The following is a 19083-nucleotide window of genomic DNA, read 5'->3' as shown; positions in this document are numbered from 1 at the left end:
GGTCATAAATTAAGAACCCTTGAGCCTTAGAGCAATAGGAGCTGTTGGGAATGAAGACTGATATAATCACCTTGGAAAATAACTTGAATTTACATACACCCTGTGCTCCAGCAATTCCACGTGTAGATAAAAGGCCCTAGAGGGACTTTTCAAACACCTGCATCAGGAGACATTTAATAAGAATATTCAAAGCAATATTGTTTATAATGCAAAAATAGAACCAGGGAACAATCCAAATGTGCACAGCAAGAAAATGGATAAATTGTGGTAACTTAAAACAATGAAAGCAATAGAACATACACATAACAAGTATGAACCTTAGAAACAATATTGAGTGAAAAAAAAGCAGGTTGCAGAAGAGTACATACAATAAAATACCATTGTATAAAGCTCAAAAACATTACATTATCTAGGCCAATGTGTATATGTGATCATGGTGAAACTCCTTTTTAAAAAGAAAGAGGGAATTCCCTGGTGGTTTAATGGTTAGGACTTGGCGCTTTCATTGAGGTGGCCTGGGTTCAATCCGTGGTCAGGGAACTAAGATCCCGCAAGCTGCACGGTGGGGCCAAAATAAAATAAAATAAAATTAAGAATAAAAAATAAAAAGAAAAGAAATGAAGAAATGATAATTTACAACAATCTAGAGATCAGTCACCTCTCGGGTGGAGTCACCTCTATGGAGAAGGATCCAGGAGGGATACACAGGGAGTTTGAATGGTTCCTAGTAACGTTCTGGTTCTTAAATTAGGTGGTAGGTGGTTCACTTTATTATTAAGACTTCCTACACCTTACATCTATTGCATTTATCAAATAATACCGTACAAGATTTTTTAAAATGTGGGCCCAAAATAGAATTTATAAATAATGTCTTTATGCAAAATATTCTCAATGTAACATTAAACAATAATTTAAAGAATTTAGCTCTTCTCTCCCTGTTTCCCTCTCTCCCCAAACCAACAAATACTGGATTATCTTCTATGATTCCAATGATTATAAATAGTAAAGGCCAAGGAAACATCTTATGTTTGAGAGTTGTCACGGAATCAGATTTGCCGGAAAGAAAAAATTTATGTTCTCGACTGTCCACCAGAAGAAATACAAAGACAACATACACATGTGTAAAATCAAGAACATTCCTTTATACCAGCAACAATCACAAAGCAAACACCATCAAAACATTCACAAAAGCCACAACAACCATTAGTGATTTTATTGAAGACTCATTCACAGGATTCTGACCAGCGAAATGAGTATAACATACACCTGGAGTGAGGGACCTACACTGATCTTACTATGGGGTACCCCAGACCCCCTCTTGAGGCTTCACAGTTCTGTGCTTTCACCCCACCTGGACACTTTCTTTAAAAATGGAAGCAGGCCTCAGACTGTCCTCAGCCAATGCTCTCAGGCGACTGGTTCCAGGGGCTCCACTTCATTATCCCAGCAGCTCCTCTAACGCATTTCAATCACAAAGTGGGCCCTCGCTTCTTCCCTATCCCAGCTCCACCTTCATAAACTGTAACAGACCAACAGGAGTCCTCAAGGGTACAAAATATTTCTTTCCAGATGATTTTAAAAGAAAGGGTGAAAAAGACGCACTTGAGCTCTTATGCATCTGAGCTCCTATGGCTGAAACAATTTATCTGCAGATGTGCTCTGACCAGCTACACACTGATCCGTTCGTTATGCTGCAGTGACTGAAGCTTATGACTGTCTGAAGGCAGTGAGAAAAGGTGAATCTATCTGAAGCTGGAATCAGGGCTCTTTCCACTATGCTAAGCTGGTGCTTTAGCCCATAATTATAATAAACTATCTCAGATTCAGTGAAACCTCCAACTTTTTGAAATACTTTCTCTCGCAGATTCTATGCTGGTCTCTAAGACTTGAATCCGGGAGGTGAGGGGAAGAAAAATATCAAAATTAAAGTGACAATTTAAGGGAGTTGATTACTGGGAAAAAAATAGGACATTTTTATGATCCCAACAATGGGGGGTGGGTAACCTATCAGGGAGAAAATCATGAGTGGCAACAGCACAAATCATGCTGTAGGCCTCACCTATGCTTAGCATTATACTAGTAACATCAGGACACACTCAAGTGGGGTCCAGAGGGAGTCAAAGCACTTGAAATTTCATTTGAAATTCGCCCAGGGACAGTTTTTAGGAGTACCTGGAACTATGTCAGCCAGAATTTTCTAGGGAAGTGAGAGGGTTAGGTTTATATCCTGGGAGGTCCAGCCAACATGAGAACTACTTTCTGTTCTAGGTAGCCCTGGGAGCAGAAGTCAATCGATTTTTTGTCTTCCTTTGAGCTCTGCTGATTCCTGCTCGTTTGGCGTAAAAAGATAGGCTGCAGCAGATGTTCTCCAGCACTCCTCACACTCAACTTTAAGCCAAGAAAAAGATTTATAACAATGCTGAGGTACCTTTTAAGTGCTTCTAAGGGCTTTAACATTGTTTTGGGTAAGGGACAAAAAAACCTCAGAGAAACCATAAAACACAATCCACATGGCACCATAAAAATCGCTTTGCACCGGGAATTCTGCCCTTAGACAAAACCACACAGTAATGAATACATAAATAACCACTTTCTGAGCCATCTACCAAAGACTGGGCTCTGCTGAGAGTAGGCAATGTCAGCCTGCGGGGAGAGGTGGCCGAGCTAGCCATGGCAAGTTCTTCACCTCCCAGCGACAGTACAAATCCTAGCTGGGGAGCGTCAGAAAACAGATCTTGCTTGTAAAAACCTCATCTGAAAGGCTGTGCAGCAAATATTCTACAAACAAGTATCAGACTATACTGCCAAAATGGTTAGAACAGCCGGTGGCATCTACGCTTTGGGCAGTATGTCTCTAAAAGACTTCAAGAGACAGGGCCCCTAAAGTCATTTGACCTACCATCTCTTATGACTATTTCCTGTGTGGCTGTGAAAGTTAAGGGGATGAAGCCTTCGCTATCAGCACAGAGAAGGATCCAGTGGGAGTCTGCAAAGTAAAATAAACACATAGGCAATTTAGAATATCCTGTCTTATTCTATAAAGAAAAATATGACAAATACGACTTTTTTGAGGAAAATAATGTAGTAGTTGATGAACCTGACCATCACAAGACATTACAGAGAATGGGGAGATGGAGGGACCCAGTATAGACTTAAGGTCAGGTTACATGGCAGCAAGGGGATGTTGATGACAGGCATAGCTAAGGAACATGTATTTTCACCCAGGTTAGGCATTAATCACTCAGTGCTATGCATTTGAGCTTGTGTGTGCATGTGTGCCCACAGGTGTTAGGGGTGTATGGTGTTCCTAACTTATATATCAATACATGCTGTTAAGCAGTTTCTCCAGAAACTATGTGAAGTTGGGAACAGCTACTCTTTGGAGGAAACTTCTATATTCTTGAGATCCATACCAGCCTCTAGACACCCAAGGAGGCTGAGCTGACTAGAGGTAGACTAGAATGGCCCAGATAATCCTAAATAGTTCGTTCTGGGGTAACCTACGGCCACTAGCATAATACATACCTGGACTTTCTCTGGTTCTTTCGAGTCTACTGTGTCTCACCTGTTGACCCTGTAATTTCACTTCTAAAAATCTACACTTTCCAAAAACATGTAAAAGATGCAGAGAGGTTTTTATTACAGTTATTTATGATAATGAAAAATTGGAAACCACCTAAATGTCAAAGAAAACATGGCCAAGTAAAATATGGTATTAAAAGAGTAAATTCTCATCACAAAGAAAAAAAGTTTTTTCTATCTATATGAGATGATGGATGTTCAATAACTTACGGTGATAATCATTTCATGATGCATTTAAGTCAAATCATTATGTTGTACACTTTAAATTTATACAGTGCTGTATGTCAATTATATCTCAATAAAACTGGAAGGAAAAAAATATATGGTACGCCCAGGATAGACTATTAACCCAGTAAAAATAACAGTTATGAAGTCATATCATAAATGCATGTTTCAAAATAGAAAAATGCTGATGCTACAATGTTAAGGGGGAAAAGATGAAACAAAATTCTATGTTCAGTGTAGTGGGTGCCCTGAAGACTCAGGCATAAGAAAACCGCCATGCTCTCCATTGGATGGAACACAGGCATGACTCAGTCCCTTGCCACCTAGGAGTACCCTTCATGTCCACAAGTCTGCTGCATATTAAAATGACAATTCCTTTAAGAAATATTCTGTGGGAGTTCCCTGGTGGCCTAGTGGCTAGAATTCTGAGCTTTCACTGCCATGGCCAGGGTTCAGTCCCTGGTCGGGGAACTGAGATCCTACAAGCTGCATAGCCAAAAATAAAAAAGAAAACAACAAGGTCTACTGTATAGCACAGAGAACTATATTCAGTGTCCTGTGATAAACCATAGTGGAAAAGAATATTTTTAAAAAAATGTATACATAAAACTCCCACCCACACACACAAAAGAAATATTCTGCAATGCTATGATCTTTATGTTTTAGTGCAACAAGTATATATGAGGTTTTTATGTTATTTCCTTGCAGCTGTTATATATTGCTTCATAACTCTATTTGGTTTTTTCATGTGTACATTTAGGTTTTCCAGCTAGGTTGTAAGTTCCTTAAGGGTAGAACCCATATTTTCCATGTATTTTGGCACCTATAATAGGCCTGGGCATACAATAGGCAATTAATGATACTTTTTAACTATCTAATGAATCACTGAATGGTTGGTACACTTCATTTTCATCACCAGTGAAAGTTATATAATAGAGGGAGGGGGTGTCAGGTAGAGTCAATTTCTGAATTTTACCTACCATGTAGCATTTCAATAAGAGAGAGGCCAAAAGTCTGCTGGACTGCACTGAGTCTTAGCTTGCCATTGCAGAGAAGCACGGCTCTTTTTTCTACAACAGGACCTAAAAAATAAGATTTCTTCAAATATAAAAATAAAAGTTGTTAAACTGATTGCAGAAGCAATGGAGTTAACATTTCCTAAGAATAGAATGTGTAGTTTTAAAAATTCCTATCTATTACCGCTATCAACTAAACTTCAGTTTTAAAAATAAGGAGCTTTTTGCTGCATCATTTAACACAACTAAAGAATCAGACAAAACACAACCCCTAATTTCCTTTTGCTCTGTTCTTCCCCAGCGTTATGTCCTTATTGCTAGGAACTGGCTTTCCTAGGACGTGACTAATAACACTATAGGATGATGGATGGCAGCCTGAGAGATAAAATCTGATGGTGAGGAACAACTGCTTGGCTGTTGTAGAAACAGGTATACCTTGGAGATACCGCAGGTGTGGTTCCAGACCACTGCAATAAAGCTAGTATCACAATAAAGTGAGCCACATGAAAGTTTTTGGTTTCCTAATGCATATTCTATAGTCCATTTAAGTGTGCAGATGCATATGTCTAATAAAATAATGTACATACCTTAACTTAAAAATGCTTTATTGCTAAAAAATGCTATCATCTGACAATGTAGGGTTGCCACAAACCTTCAATCTGTAAAAAACACAATCTCTCTGAAGTGCAATAAAACTAGGTATGCCTGTATAACTAAGAAGTTTTACGTTTTCTTTATTGGGGAAAAAAATGCCAAGAAAGACTGCCCTAAGTCGTGGAGTAGCAGAGGATTTGCATAAGTAAAATAAACAAACTGTGGTAAAAATTCACTTAGCTTAGAAAAAGTACAAATAACAGTGATTTTTAAATTTTAAAAAGTTATATTAAAAATTAATCCATCTTTGAAAATGTTTGCAAATATCCATACAGAAAGAAAATATAGAACAATTATAGCTCTATTTTAAGACACATTGAGTCCAAAGGTATATTCATAGAACATAGAATAAAAAATGTAACTTCTAATTCTATATTATGAGACAATATCTTCATGTAAGCATTTCTTAAAGTTTTATAAGTTATGTGTCTAACTTATTTTCTTGTTAAAGTTATCACTACTCATTTTCTGACTACTAAGAAAAATAATTTCAACGATAAAAGGTAAACTGTACTCCATTTTTGATACGATGAACAGCTCAAAAGATGTATGTCTACTATGTAATAACATTTTAAAAGATAGCACATGAATAAACTGTAAGGGCCATAAGCAACTAATTATTCATCTTAACTCTTATGAAATGTCGCTTCTGATATTATAGGGGGAAAAACTCTTCATTGCTTTTATTTTGTTTTTCTTTTACTTTTCTCATTAAAAAAGAAATATATGCTCAACATAAAGAAAACAGAAATTTAAAATGCAGAAAGTAAAGTCCCCAAAATTCTACCTCCAGAAGTACTTACTGATAACAGCTTGGCTGAACTAGCTCATTATAAACTGAGAAAAGGAAGAATTGAAAGGCAAAATACACATTTCTTTTTACTTAAAAAAAAATGCATTTACAAATATAAATATTTGTAAAAATATTTGTAAAAAAGTATATATTGTTTGATAAAATAATCTATTTAGGGACTTCCCTGGTGGCGCAGTAGTTAAGAATCCACCTGCCAATGCAGGCGACACGGGCTTGAGCCCTGGTCCGAGAAGATCCCACATGCCACGGAGCAACTAAGCCCGTGCACCACAACTACTGAGCTCGCATGCCACAACTACTGAAGCCTGTGCACCTAGAGCCCGTGCTCTGCAACGAGAAGCCGCCGCAATGAGAAGCCCGAGCACCGCAACAAAGAGTAGCCCCTGCTCGCCGCAACAAGAGAAAGCCTGTGCGCAGTAATGAAGACCCAACGCAGCCAAAAATAAATAAATAAATAATCTATTTAAAGAAAAATAAAATCAAACAATTAGACATTATATCTTTTAGATCGACAAAGGTTTTAGTAAATGCATAGAAAAAAATGGAATAAATACTTCCATTACTAACTATACCTGTGGTTTTCTCTACGGGTTTGGTTATGAAGAATTTTTACTTTCAACATTAAATATTCTTGGGAATTCCCTGTGGTCCAGTGATTAGGACTCTGCGCTTTCACTGCTGAAAGCCGAGGTTCGATCCCTGGTTGGGGAACTAAGATCCCACAAGCCACACAGGATGGCCAAAAAACCCAATAAACAAACATTAAATATGCTTATGCTTACATTAAATATGCTTATATTAAAAAACCAATAAACATTAAATATACTTAAATATGCTTATATTGGTTAAATTTTTTCTTCAATGAGCATACATTACTTTTGTAATTAGGAAAAAAAAATACTGTGTATCTGTTAAAAAAATTTAAAAAGCTCTGTGTGCTGACAGAGTTCTTGAGACTATGAAACTAAATGGAAAAAGATGAAGAACATTGTATATAGTACCTTACCTTTTGTGTAACAAAAGGAAAAATAAAAATAAATAGTAAGATCTGCTAATATCTGAATAAAGTAATAAAAATAAAAATGGTTACCTATATGAGGTGAAGGGAACAAGCTGAACAAGATGGGGTGAAACTAAGACTTCTCAGTATATACCTTTCTATTGCAAGAATGTTTTGTTTTTTAAAGCAAGTAAATGAATTGCCTATTCAAAAAGAGAAATAAAAAGGGAAAAAAGAAAAAATATTTGAGAAGTCATGGAAGGAAAAAAAAATCCAAACTAGATTTCACACTTATAAAGTATTATAATTTTTAAAAATAAAAAATCTGTTTATTAAAAATACACTGAAAACTTCATGTAGTTAATAAAGCCATTTAAATATTTTGGCTGAAGACAATGTGGGAAAAATCCTCTTCAAAAATCTAGGATTGGGATGTTAAATGTTTATAAATATTTGTTTCAATTAGCTTTGGTACGTAATATAACTAAGATCACTAATGTGCTTGTGAAATTAATTAAAAAAATTTTTTATATCAGTGACTTAACTGATTTTTAACTGATTTATTTGTGATTTAACCTGTTTGGGGGACAATTTAGGAATTTGAATAAGAAGTAGGTATTAGATGATATTAAGTAATTATTGTTAATGTTATCAAGTATGGTAATGGTACAGTGATAATTAAAGAAAATGTGCTTACACTTTAGAACAACATCCCAAAATACTTATGGGTGAAACACCATGATGCCTCTACTTAGAAAAATATTTTAGGAAACAAAAAAAAGAAGCAATTATGGTAAAATGTTAACAACCATTAAATCCAGGTGATAGATATAGATAGGGTTTCATTAGGTATTCTTTCTATATGTTTACAATTTTTTCGTAATTAAAAATATATTTTATGTGTTTGAAATTTTTTATACTAAAAAAATTTTAGGGCTTCCCTGGTGGCGCAGTGGTTGAGAGTCCGCCTGCCGATGCAGGGGACACGGGTTTGTGCCCCGGTCCGGGAAGATCCCACATGCCGTGGAGTGGCTAGGCCCGTGAGCCATGGCCGCTGAGCCTGTGCATCCGGAGCCTGTGCTCTGCAACGGGAGAGGCCACAGCAGTGAGAGGCCCGTATACCGCAAAAAAAAAAAATAATAATGTAAAAACAATATAGTAAAATAATTCAAGAAAATCTAGACTATTACATATATATCAATTTCTATAATATAAAAAAAGCTCTTTTAAACTGATAATAGGAAAAAATGAGCAAAACGCAATTCACATTCAGTTGGCCAAAAAACATGACAACATACTCAAATTCACTAATAGTAAAGGAAATACAAATTAATAAAAGTGAAATACCACTTTGCACTCATCAGATTGGTAAGGAAGTGAGGAAAAGGACAGTCTCATTGGTCGCTGATGGACATGTGATGATGCACTGTTTAGTAAAAAATCTTTGAAAGGCAATCTGTCCACTCTATATATATGTGTCCACTCTATATATATGTGTGTATATATATACTCTTCAAACTTGCACTTCCACTTCTGGGAACCAAGCCAACAGAAATAAAAGTATGAATACAAATAGATACATATGAGAATACTATTGCAGCACCATTTGGAGTGCCTAAGAACTGAAAACAAAGTGAATGTCCATCAGCAAGGGAAAGGCTGAATAAACAAGCACACTCCCAACATGAAGTAAAGAATGCACCATACGACCCCATTTTTGTAAAACAATGACAAAGTCACCACCAACACCCCCCGCACCTATATACCTATGTATACAAAGACCTGTGTAAGATTATATGAGCGTGAAGTAAAATATGAAAGGATCCACATTAAGCTGCTAGTTAAAGTGGGTTACAGGGAGGAGGAGCAGGGCCAAGTGTGACGGGAAAGGATAGTGTTCATGATAAAAACAGATATAGTATGATCCCACTATATAATATTTTATGTTTGCGTATACAGGCATAAACAGATGCATTAAAAATTTTTAATGACTATAACCTCTCTTAACAGCATATTATAAGATGCTGTTATAATCTTATGCTGTTATGCTATTATAAGCTCTCTTATAAATAGAAGAGTGTCTGCGATTGCATAAGGAAAAGGTTTTCGCAATGAAACAGCATGAATTAAAATTTTTTTCTAAACATAGCGTGCCACAATGAGTGCAATCATTCATGTTTTCACACCATGCACATGATAAAATCACGGTGTATACTGGTATGTGTGCCCATCCAACCAACCTGGAAAGGTATAACAACTTGCCTGAATATAACATGTCCAGATCAGTGAAGTTCAACTAGAATACTATACTTCCTCATCAATAAATTTCTCTTGCAGTACCTACTGGCTGCAGGAGCCAGTGGTAGCTCCTCAAAGGAGAAGTTACCTGGCAAGTGATGTGAACGTAAGGCACATTCTGAGAGAGTGGATACACTGGAGAGGATTTCTTTCCATTATGTAGAAAGTCTGTGAGTTCAGAAAGACACTGCTGCACTTCAATCAGGTTCCTAGATAAAATTTCCAGTATCTTAGATAGCTGATAATTTTCATTTTCCACTTGTAAGTTAGGAGGTCCCGCGGTACTGTTGTGGTCTGGTGTGCCGCTGGGTCCGGGCAGTGTTACCGACTGGTTAACAGGCCCGGCATCTAGAGTTTCTAGGGCTGTGGAGCCATCACAGATACTGGATGGAGGACTTCTGATTTCTTGAATAAGTGTTCTTCCAGGCCTTCCACTTTGACTGCTGCTATTAGCTGTTAACAAGATCCCTCCGTTTTGGTGACAAAAATCTGGGGAAAGACTTTCAATTAGCTTTTTTCTATTTGCTTTATTTAACAGAGTACTGAAAGCAGAGTGACCACTCTGGTTTTCACTCGGTGTCACTGGAGAGCCTTCTTCCAACATAACTTCTCTAACAATCAAACGAATCATATACTGATCAGACTTTGAAGAAAGAAGAAATGCCGAATCAGTGGATTTCTGTTTTCCTATCAAAATTAACAATAATTTATCTGTCAAGAAACATATGCCTTTTGGTCTTTCATTACTCTCTAACTGAATTTGCTGGATGTTTGGCATAAATGATGGAATGACAGAATAGATAAAAATTATATTACACGTATTGGAAGCCACTGCGACTACCTGTGCTTTAAGATTAAACGCCATTAGATCAGGAACCAGAATGCCCGGGATGGTGACTTTTCTGTTCTGGGTAACCTCCTTCTCAAAGGTCAAGAGGACCAAGTGTGAAGAATCCAGGCCAGTTCCTGTCAAGTAGTCCTTTTTTCTTAGACAAATAAGAGAACTAGCCTCAGATTTAGATCCATCAAAGTGTATATGAGTTAGATCCAGAGGATCAGGAAAGGATGAAGAAAAGGGAGAAACTGGTGTTTCAGAATTTGTTTCAGAGGAAACTTCGTCAATAACTGGTAAAGTATACAGACAAGTGCCTTCACTACTAGGGGGAACATCAAAGGTTCCAGATGCATTTAAGCCACAAATCTTATCTAGTGGAAGCTCAGTGGCTATAGCGACCTGTGAGTCCACAGTGGCTCCGATTGAGCGCACGTAGCTGGCCACATCAAACACTGGGCAGAAGGAGCACCTGTGAAGAGTCTTCTGAGCACTGTCCCAAATATAAGAATGCACGCTACTGCCTACTGCCACCACCAGCCTCTGGCCATCCGGGGTCCAACATGCACAGTGAATGAGGCCTTGGGTGCTGATGTCCACTTTGACCTGGGAACTGTCCCAGTGAACATTATGGAAAACGGAGACATCCTGTGCAGTCAACACAGTCAGGACAGCACTTTTTGGGTGCCACACACAGCCCTGGGGAAGGACAGGGAGTGACTGTCTAATCTCACAGGTCTGAGACATCAGCCATTTGCTTGTCTCCGTAGTGCTAGGACACAGCTGCCACACAATGACATGCTTCTTGTGCTGGACAGCGAGCAGAGCAGGTGTGTCAGCTGTACCAGGTGGGGCCCAGGACACCCGATACACATGTTCAAATTGTCCAATGACCGCTGAGTCCCCAAACTTGGCCTCTCCACCGTGAAGGTGTAAATCGGTCAGGACTACCTGATTCCCATCAGTCCAGGCAAGGCCGTGAATTGGGTGTATTGCTTGATACAACGCATTCAGTCCAGTCCTGAGAAGTTTTCCTCTTCCCAACTCCATCCTTTCTGATAAAGGTTATCTGAAATAATTAGGAAGTTATACCATAAGAATATAGTCAGACAAATTCAGGATGTAGTACATTCTACAAGACAACTGGCTTAGCCCTTTCACAGGTCATTATTGTGAGAGGATAAAAGGATGGGAGGAATTTGACAGATTAAAAGACTGCCTGGCAGTGCTGAGAAATTATTTTTCCTGCAAAATAAGGTCAAACTTTTGAAACCTAATGAATAAAATGTTTTAGTAAAATTTTAATAATGGGGATGAAATTTCAGATTTTGTTATTGTTCCACAGGTTCATTCTATGACTGCCTCTGTGGAATACTGGTTTGTTTGTTAATTTTTTAAAATTCATTTTATTTATTTAGGCTGCATTGGGTCTTTGTTGCTGCGCTGTGGCGAGCGGGGGCCGCCCCTCATTGCAGTGCACAGGGTTCTTCTCATTGCAGTGGCTTCTCTTGCTGTGGAGCACGGGCTCTAGGTGCATGGGCTTCAGTAGTTGTGGCATGTGGGCTCAGTAGTTGTGGCTTGCGGGCTCTAGAGCACAGGTTCAGTAGTTGTGGCACATGCGCTTAGCTGCTCCGTGGCATGTGGGATCTTCCCGGACGAGGGATCGAACCTGTGTCCCCTGCATCGGCAGGTGGATTCTCAACCACTGTGCCACAAGGGAAGCCATACTGGTTTTTAACAGTTGGTGATTTATGCAGCCAAACGTATATTTGGGGCACCTCTAGTTCAAACTTCCTTGATCACAGAACTGGGATACTAAAAATCAGCAATACAGGCAAAATAGTAACGCTTATGGTAGCAGTTTCTGGTTCAAAATTCTGAGCCACTCATAGGAAATCAGGTAAACAAAAAAGGCTTACTAACCCTGTGTCTCCGTAAGTTACTGTAATCACAGTTTTTTACTGTAGCCTCACTATGATACTATGATGAATTAGAAAGAGCCAATAAAATATGCAAGATGCACATAAGGCCAGAAATGAGTCAACTCATCATGGAGTTGATCAATACTATAGATGGCTGCCTCTAGTCCTTCTGTAAACAGAGTATGTAACAATTACATATATAATAAGATCATAAGTGTGCATAAAGATTAAAATCTTGTAAAGTTAAATGTCAAAACCTAATTACAAAATGCATCATGTTATTTGAAAGCGTAATAATTTTTATTACAATTAAGGATCCAAGATATTTTAAAAGACCCTCATTTTTAAGGCTTTCAAATAACTTTATTTCATGTATATTTTTCTTTTAGATTGCTTACATCTGACTCTTGTCAGTATGCTTTATTTCATTTCCTTCCTAACACTGAAGGAAAAGCAAAAGGCAACACTTAAACTCCCTTTTGTCACCAGTTTAAAATATGGTAGAGCCTTACTAACTTCCATCAATTTCGATGGTAAAATTTTGGGGTTAGCCTTTCTGTGAAATGTGAGACATGTCAAAACTGAGGAAATCAGGATGACATTGTTATTGAATATGAAAAAACAGACCATATTCTATAAACACACCCAGATACTACCTGAATTTGCTGGGCAAATTAGAAGGAAAGGAAGGGAATAAACATGTCCCGTATGTGCCACACATGGTGCTGGTCACCTAGAATCCAATACAACCCTTGTAACGGTCCTGTGAGGGTAGCACTGTTATTCTTAGGTGAGAGACAACAGATCTGAAGCTCTAAAAAGTTAAGAAACTTGCTCTTCATATAACAAAACACCTTCCAGATAGATTAAAGATCCAAATGTGCAAAACAAAAATTAAGAGATTTAAAAGAAAGACTTTTTACACTACTATAGAAATACTCAAACATGTATATGTATGTGTATAAGGATTTACTATAGCATTTTTTGTAACAGAAAAACCTAAATGTACATCAACATGGAAATAAATAAAAAAATAAGGAAGCTCCATGGGTAGTGATATGGAAAAATCCCTCCCCAAAAAAAGCAGTGAAATTCACAAGATAACATGTTTAGTAAGCTACTATTTATGAAAAAGAAATCCACCTCTATATGTCCATATACATGTGTTTGTATATATTTACATAAAGATGCAGAAAAAGATCAGAAATAACACATACCAAACTGTTCACAGTACATACTGAGATGGAGTGAGGTGACAGAAGAGAGAAGGTGGGACCCTCTTTACTTATTTCTGTATTTTTTGGAAAGACTGTTTTTATAATAAGTATATATTCAAATAGCCCTTTTCTAATTGAAAAAACAAACTAAAGATTCAAATGTACAAAATACTTAATTTACAAAAAGTTCTTGGGACTTCCCTGGTGGCAAAGTGGTTAAGAATCTGCCTGCCAATACAGGGGCCATGGGTTCGAGCCCTGGTCCGGGAAGATCCCACACGCTGGGGAGCAACTAAGCCCGTGCCTCACAACTACTAAGCCTGTGCTCTAGAGCCTGCGAGCCACAACTACTGAAGCTTGCATGCCTAGAGCCTGTGCTCTGCAACAAGAGAAGTCACCACAATGAGATGCCCACGCACAGCAACAAAGAGTAGCCCTTGCTCGCTGCAATTAGGGAAAGCCCCTGCACAGCAATGAAGACCCAACGCAGCCATAAATAAATAAATAAATAAGTAAAAAGTTCTTTTAAGCCAGTTAAAACGACAAAATTTTGCAAAAAAAAAAAAACGACAAAATTTTAAGTGGCCAAAGAATATCAACAGGCAATTTACAAAACAATTATGATGATCAATAAACATATTCTAAATGATGTTTAATCTTATTAGTTATCAAAGAATTGTCTAAACTTGCAGTGTCCATTTCTTCACCACTCATTCTCTTCTTAACCCACCCCAAATTGACTCCATTCCCAACTCTTCTCCAAAACAACTCTCACCAACCCACCAGTGCTATCCACGTCACTGAATCCGATGGACATTTTTCAACCTTGTTTTATTGTACTTAGTAAATGTCAAAGACAGAACTTGAGAAGCTGCCTTCAGACCCTAAATCCAAAGAAATGTATTCTTCACCAAACTGGAGGATTTGCTTTTAACTTACCTGCAATTTTTTTCTCATTCCTCTTTGCTAGCTTCATCCCTACTCTTAGAATCTTTTACTAAGAGGGAATGGTCTGTTATACTTCTTCTTTTTTTTTTTTCTGTTATGCTTCTTACACATGAGGTCAGGTTAAGTGGTTCTACAGTGGTTTGCTAAATGGAAAAATATGTCTTCTGACATTACTAATGAAGAAAACTGCCATCTCAAACCCGCTGGTCTTGTGTAAGATAATATATGCTTTTCCCTAATACCTACTTATGCACTTTAAAAAAAAAGACTTTTATTGATAAATAATGCATGATACATTTTCCTGGAAGAGAAAATTCCTAACGGGCCAGTTACATCAAAAGCAATTTATATGATATGTTTTAGGCCACCCAAGTCAGTCTAATGTCATTGAGGATGTGTATGGCTAGGGTTAGCACAGCGTAAGGATTTGTAAATAAAGGAAAAAAAACTTGACAATAAAGTTACTGAGATGTTTTAGAAGAATTAATTTTAATATTTTCATCTTTACTAACAAGAAGAAATTTGGTAAAAAACTAAAGATAGAGTTACCATATGATCCTGCAATCCCACTCCTGGGCATATATCCAAAGAAAACTCTAATTCAAAAGGATACATGCAACTCAATGTTCACTGCAGCACTATTTACAATAGTCAAGATGTGGAAGCAACGTAAATGCCCGACAGATGAATGGATAAAGATGTGGTACATATATACAATGGAGTATTAGCCATAAAAAAGAATGAAATTATGCCTCTGCAACAATATGGATGGACCTAGAGATTATCATACTAAGTAAGGTGAGACAGAAAATGACAAATATATGATATCACTAATATGTGGAATCTAAAAAAAAAAAAGATAGAAATGAATTTATCTACAAAATAGAAATAGACCCACAGATACAGAAACTTATGGTTACCAAAGGGGAAAGGACGGGGTGTGGGGTGGGGTGTGGGGTTTAAATTAGGAGGTTGGGATTAACGTATATATACTACTATATATATTGATGTAAGATGTTATGGAAGGGATTCCCTGGTGGCGCAGTGGTTAAGAATCCACCTGCCCATGCAGGGGACACGGGTTCAACCCCTGGTCCGGGAAGGTCCCACATGCCGCGGAGCAACTGTGCCCGTGCACCACAACTACTGAGCCTACGCTCTAGAGCCCGCGAGCCACAACTCCTGAGAACACGTGCCACAACTACTTAAGCCCGCACGCCTAGAGCCCGTGCTCCACAACAAGAGAAGCCACCACAATGAGAAACCCGCGCACCGCAACGAAGAGTAGCCCCCACTCGCCACAAATAGAGAAAGCCCACGCGCAGCAATGAAGAACCTACACAGCCAAGAAAAAAAAAAGATGTTATGGAAAAACCCGAACGTTTTGGCCAACCCAATAAAATAGATAACCAACAAGGACCTACTGTGTAGCACAGGGAACTATACTCTATATTCTGTAATAACCTATAAAGGAAAAGAATCTGAAAAAATATATATATATTATATATATATATATATATAATATATATATACACACACTGAATCACTGTGCTCTACACCTGAAACTAACACAACATTGTAAATCAAATATACTTCAATAAAATTAAATTAAAAATAAAAATTATGAAAAATTTCCTCAAAAACCCAATGATAATTACAAAAATCTCTTCCAATCCTTTCTACTCCCATTATTAGTCAGGGTCCTGACCACCTCTTCCTTTGTAGTAGGGTAGGACAAGAAGTCCTCTTCATTTCAGTCTCTTCTTTCCCACAGAGCCTGGACTCTGTGTGTTGGGTAGAATTATCTTGAAAAAAGTCACAGCTCTGGTAATTTTGCATTTGTGCTCAAATACCTTTGATGAGTCTCCACAGTCTGTGTATATAAAAGTTCTTCCAAAATGTTTAAGGAAAGCACTGAAGGCCTTAAATTATTTTATATTGCTATACCTTTCCAACCTTATCTCCCTGATCATAAAAGCCCTGCTGAATAATTTGGAATTTAGAGGAACCAGCACACATTCATGCAACAATGTGCAGAATGGACCTGAGAAACTAGGAAGCTGACAAGTTTAATAATGGACCATGGAATAGTTTGAATGTCAGGATGAGAAAGTGAGCCAAGTTTGTAGCTACCTCAGTAGAGAAAGAGGGCCAGATTCAAGCGATATTTCTAAGGCAGATAAAATTGATATCAAGTAGGGTAAGTGGTGAGGAAGAAAGGAGAATTAAAGATAACATGCAAATTTTTAGCTTGGGAAATTGCTGAACCATTAATCAGAGATAAAGAAGACAGAGAATGCTTCAAAGGTAAGAACAGTGTGTAGTGTGTGATAAGCTTAGTATTAGATGTGCTTCATTTAAGATGTTTATAGGGTAGCACTGCACCTCAGGCAGTCAGAGGTAAGGATTTGGGAGTCACTGTTATAGAGTTGGTAGTTAAAAGATCAGAGAACCAAGAGGACAAAGGCTGAAATGACCTTCTGGTGCTCCCCAATTATTTTGTATGCTTTAAAATACTTACAATTTGCCTGAAGCTAACTGTATACCTGTTGGTCTCTCAACCCTCAGACTATAAGATTTCTCAAATCAGGAGCCCTGGTTGTTTTAGGAAGAGAAAATCTGACTATATTAATTCAGGGGAGAGGTGGTCAGAACGAGGATCTGGTGCTCAGTCTATGGCCATTTAATTCTTCTGTTTTTAACCTTCTTTAAAGACAACTTATAGTGAGAATCAAGGGGCTCCGGTGAAATGGAGCACTTCCAGTAGGTTTAAACAGTTACATACTCCCCAACTTGTTTTTCTAAATTTATTGTGTTTTCACTATAAAATAATTCCAAGTTCTTTACACTTATTAATGTTTTTTTGTTTTATTTATTTATTTATTTGGCTGCATTGTGTATTCGTTGCTGTACACAGGCTTTCTTTAGTTGCGGCTAGCAGGGGCTACTCTTTGTTGTGATGTGCAGGCTTCTCATTGTGGTAGCTTCTCCTGTTGCGGAGCACGGGCTCTAGGCGCACGGGCTTCAGTAGTTGTGGCTTGCAGTCTCTAAAGCGCAGGCTCAGTAGTTGTGGTGCACGGGCTTAGTTGCTCCGCAGCATGTGGGATCTTCCCGGACCAGGGATCGAACCCGTGTCCCCTGCATTGGCAGGTGGATTCTTAACCACTGCGCCATCAGGGAAGCCCTTATTATTGTTTTAAATTAACATACAAGAAAGGTCAAAAGGACCTAGAGACTGTCATACTGAGTGAAGTAAGTCAGACAGAGAAAGACAAATCCCCATATGATATCGCTTATATGTTGGATCTTAAAAAATGGTACAAATGAACTTATTTACAAAACAGAAATAGAGTCACAGATGTAGAAAACAAACATGGTTACCAGGGAGGAAAGGGGGGGGAGGGGAAGGGATAAATTGGGAGATTGGGATTGACATATACACACTACCATGTATAAAATAGATAACTAATAAGGATTTACTGTATAGCACAGGGAACTCTACTCAGTACTCTGTAATGACCTATATGGGAAAAGAATCTAAAAAAAGAGCGGATACATGTTATGTGTATAACTGATGCATTTTGCTGTACAGCAGAAACTAACACAACATTTTAAATCAAGTACACTCCAATAAAAATTTTTTAAAAAGGTCAAAAGGTAAATTCACACACAAAAAAACATTCATCCAAAGAAAATTATGACTACATCCCTCCAGATATTTTTCTATGCAGTTTGGGTTAAACTTTTTCAATCATACTGTACAATTACATATCACGATCTTTTCACTTTACATTATATATTAGGATTTCCCCATGTTATTTAAAGACTTTATAAATTATTTTTAGAAGCCACTTAATATTCACTTTTCCTTACTGTTGGGGAAGTTCCATAATTTTTCCTTACTGGTGAGATATCTGGTTAGAGCCAACTTTATCCTTTTATAAATAACGCTGGGATAAAGGTGTTTATGCATAAAGCATGTTTTTCATTTTGAATGGCTTCCTTAGGATATATTCCCAGAAGTTTCACTCGTGAGTCACAGGGAATATACTCTCTGGTTTAAACCCACCCGCTGCTCGTCCGCATCCGCCAGCCCTCGCACGCGGCCCCCCACCATTCTCTCCATCCTCTCCGCACATGTGACACTTCCTCTTCTCCCCCCTCCCCCAAAGTGCCTGTCCTTCCACCTCTCTCCCCGCCCACCTACAGCCTCCCCACAACAGCCAGGCCGGGAAGCAGTGGAGACAAAAATACCTTTGGTCTCACTGCCCCACCGAAAATCAGTCTCCCCTGGGCCCTACCTGCTCACAGACCGCGGATCCGAAGCCCTGAGGGGGGACCGGAAGCATCGGCTCCCAGGCCCCTGATAGGTGAGCGGTGGCTGGGAAGCTCGGCAATGACCCTTGCCTATTGGCTATTGCTTGTGTCCCGTTAGCAGACGGTCTTTCCCATTGGCCAATAAGCTCGGGCTTTGCCGCACGGACCTCTGGGAGTTGTATTCCCCGTGAAACGCCACCGAAGGTAAGCGTGCTACAATTTCTCCCTTGAAAGGTATAGCGCCTTCCCCCACTTCTC

The 19083-nt window shown here is 38.4% G+C and overlaps 1 protein-coding gene across 3 annotated transcripts; it reads right to left on the bottom strand.

Annotated features, from left to right (window-relative positions):
* Positions 1–1122: 1122 nt before the first annotated feature.
* WDCP (WD repeat and coiled coil containing) lies at positions 1123–18907 on the bottom strand. 3 transcript variants are annotated; one of them, XR_010934125.1, is made up of 4 exons: positions 18810–18907; positions 9678–11490; positions 4788–4889; positions 1123–2986 (listed from the first exon to the last, which is right to left on the bottom strand). XR_010934125.1 is itself a non-coding variant. In XM_067703588.1 (4 exons), exons 2-4 carry the CDS (start codon positions 11469–11471, stop codon positions 2865–2867), a joined length of 2034 nt encoding a protein of 677 aa, XP_067559689.1. In that variant the 5' UTR covers positions 11472–11490; positions 18810–18907; the 3' UTR covers positions 1123–2864. The 3 variants fall into 3 exon arrangements, 2 of the variants coding, with proteins under 2 accessions (XP_067559689.1, XP_067559690.1); XM_067703588.1 differs by having other exon boundaries at positions 4788–4905; XM_067703589.1 differs by having other exon boundaries at positions 4788–4905; positions 18763–18841.
* Between the last annotated feature and the right edge of the window lie 176 nt (positions 18908–19083).

Source organism: Pseudorca crassidens, chromosome 14 (assembly GCF_039906515.1).
Source record: "Pseudorca crassidens isolate mPseCra1 chromosome 14, mPseCra1.hap1, whole genome shotgun sequence".
Classification (NCBI taxonomy): Eukaryota; Metazoa; Chordata; class Mammalia; order Artiodactyla; family Delphinidae; genus Pseudorca; species Pseudorca crassidens.
The sequence above is the reverse complement of the archived record's forward strand: the minus strand, read 5'-3'. Positions and strand labels throughout refer to the sequence as shown.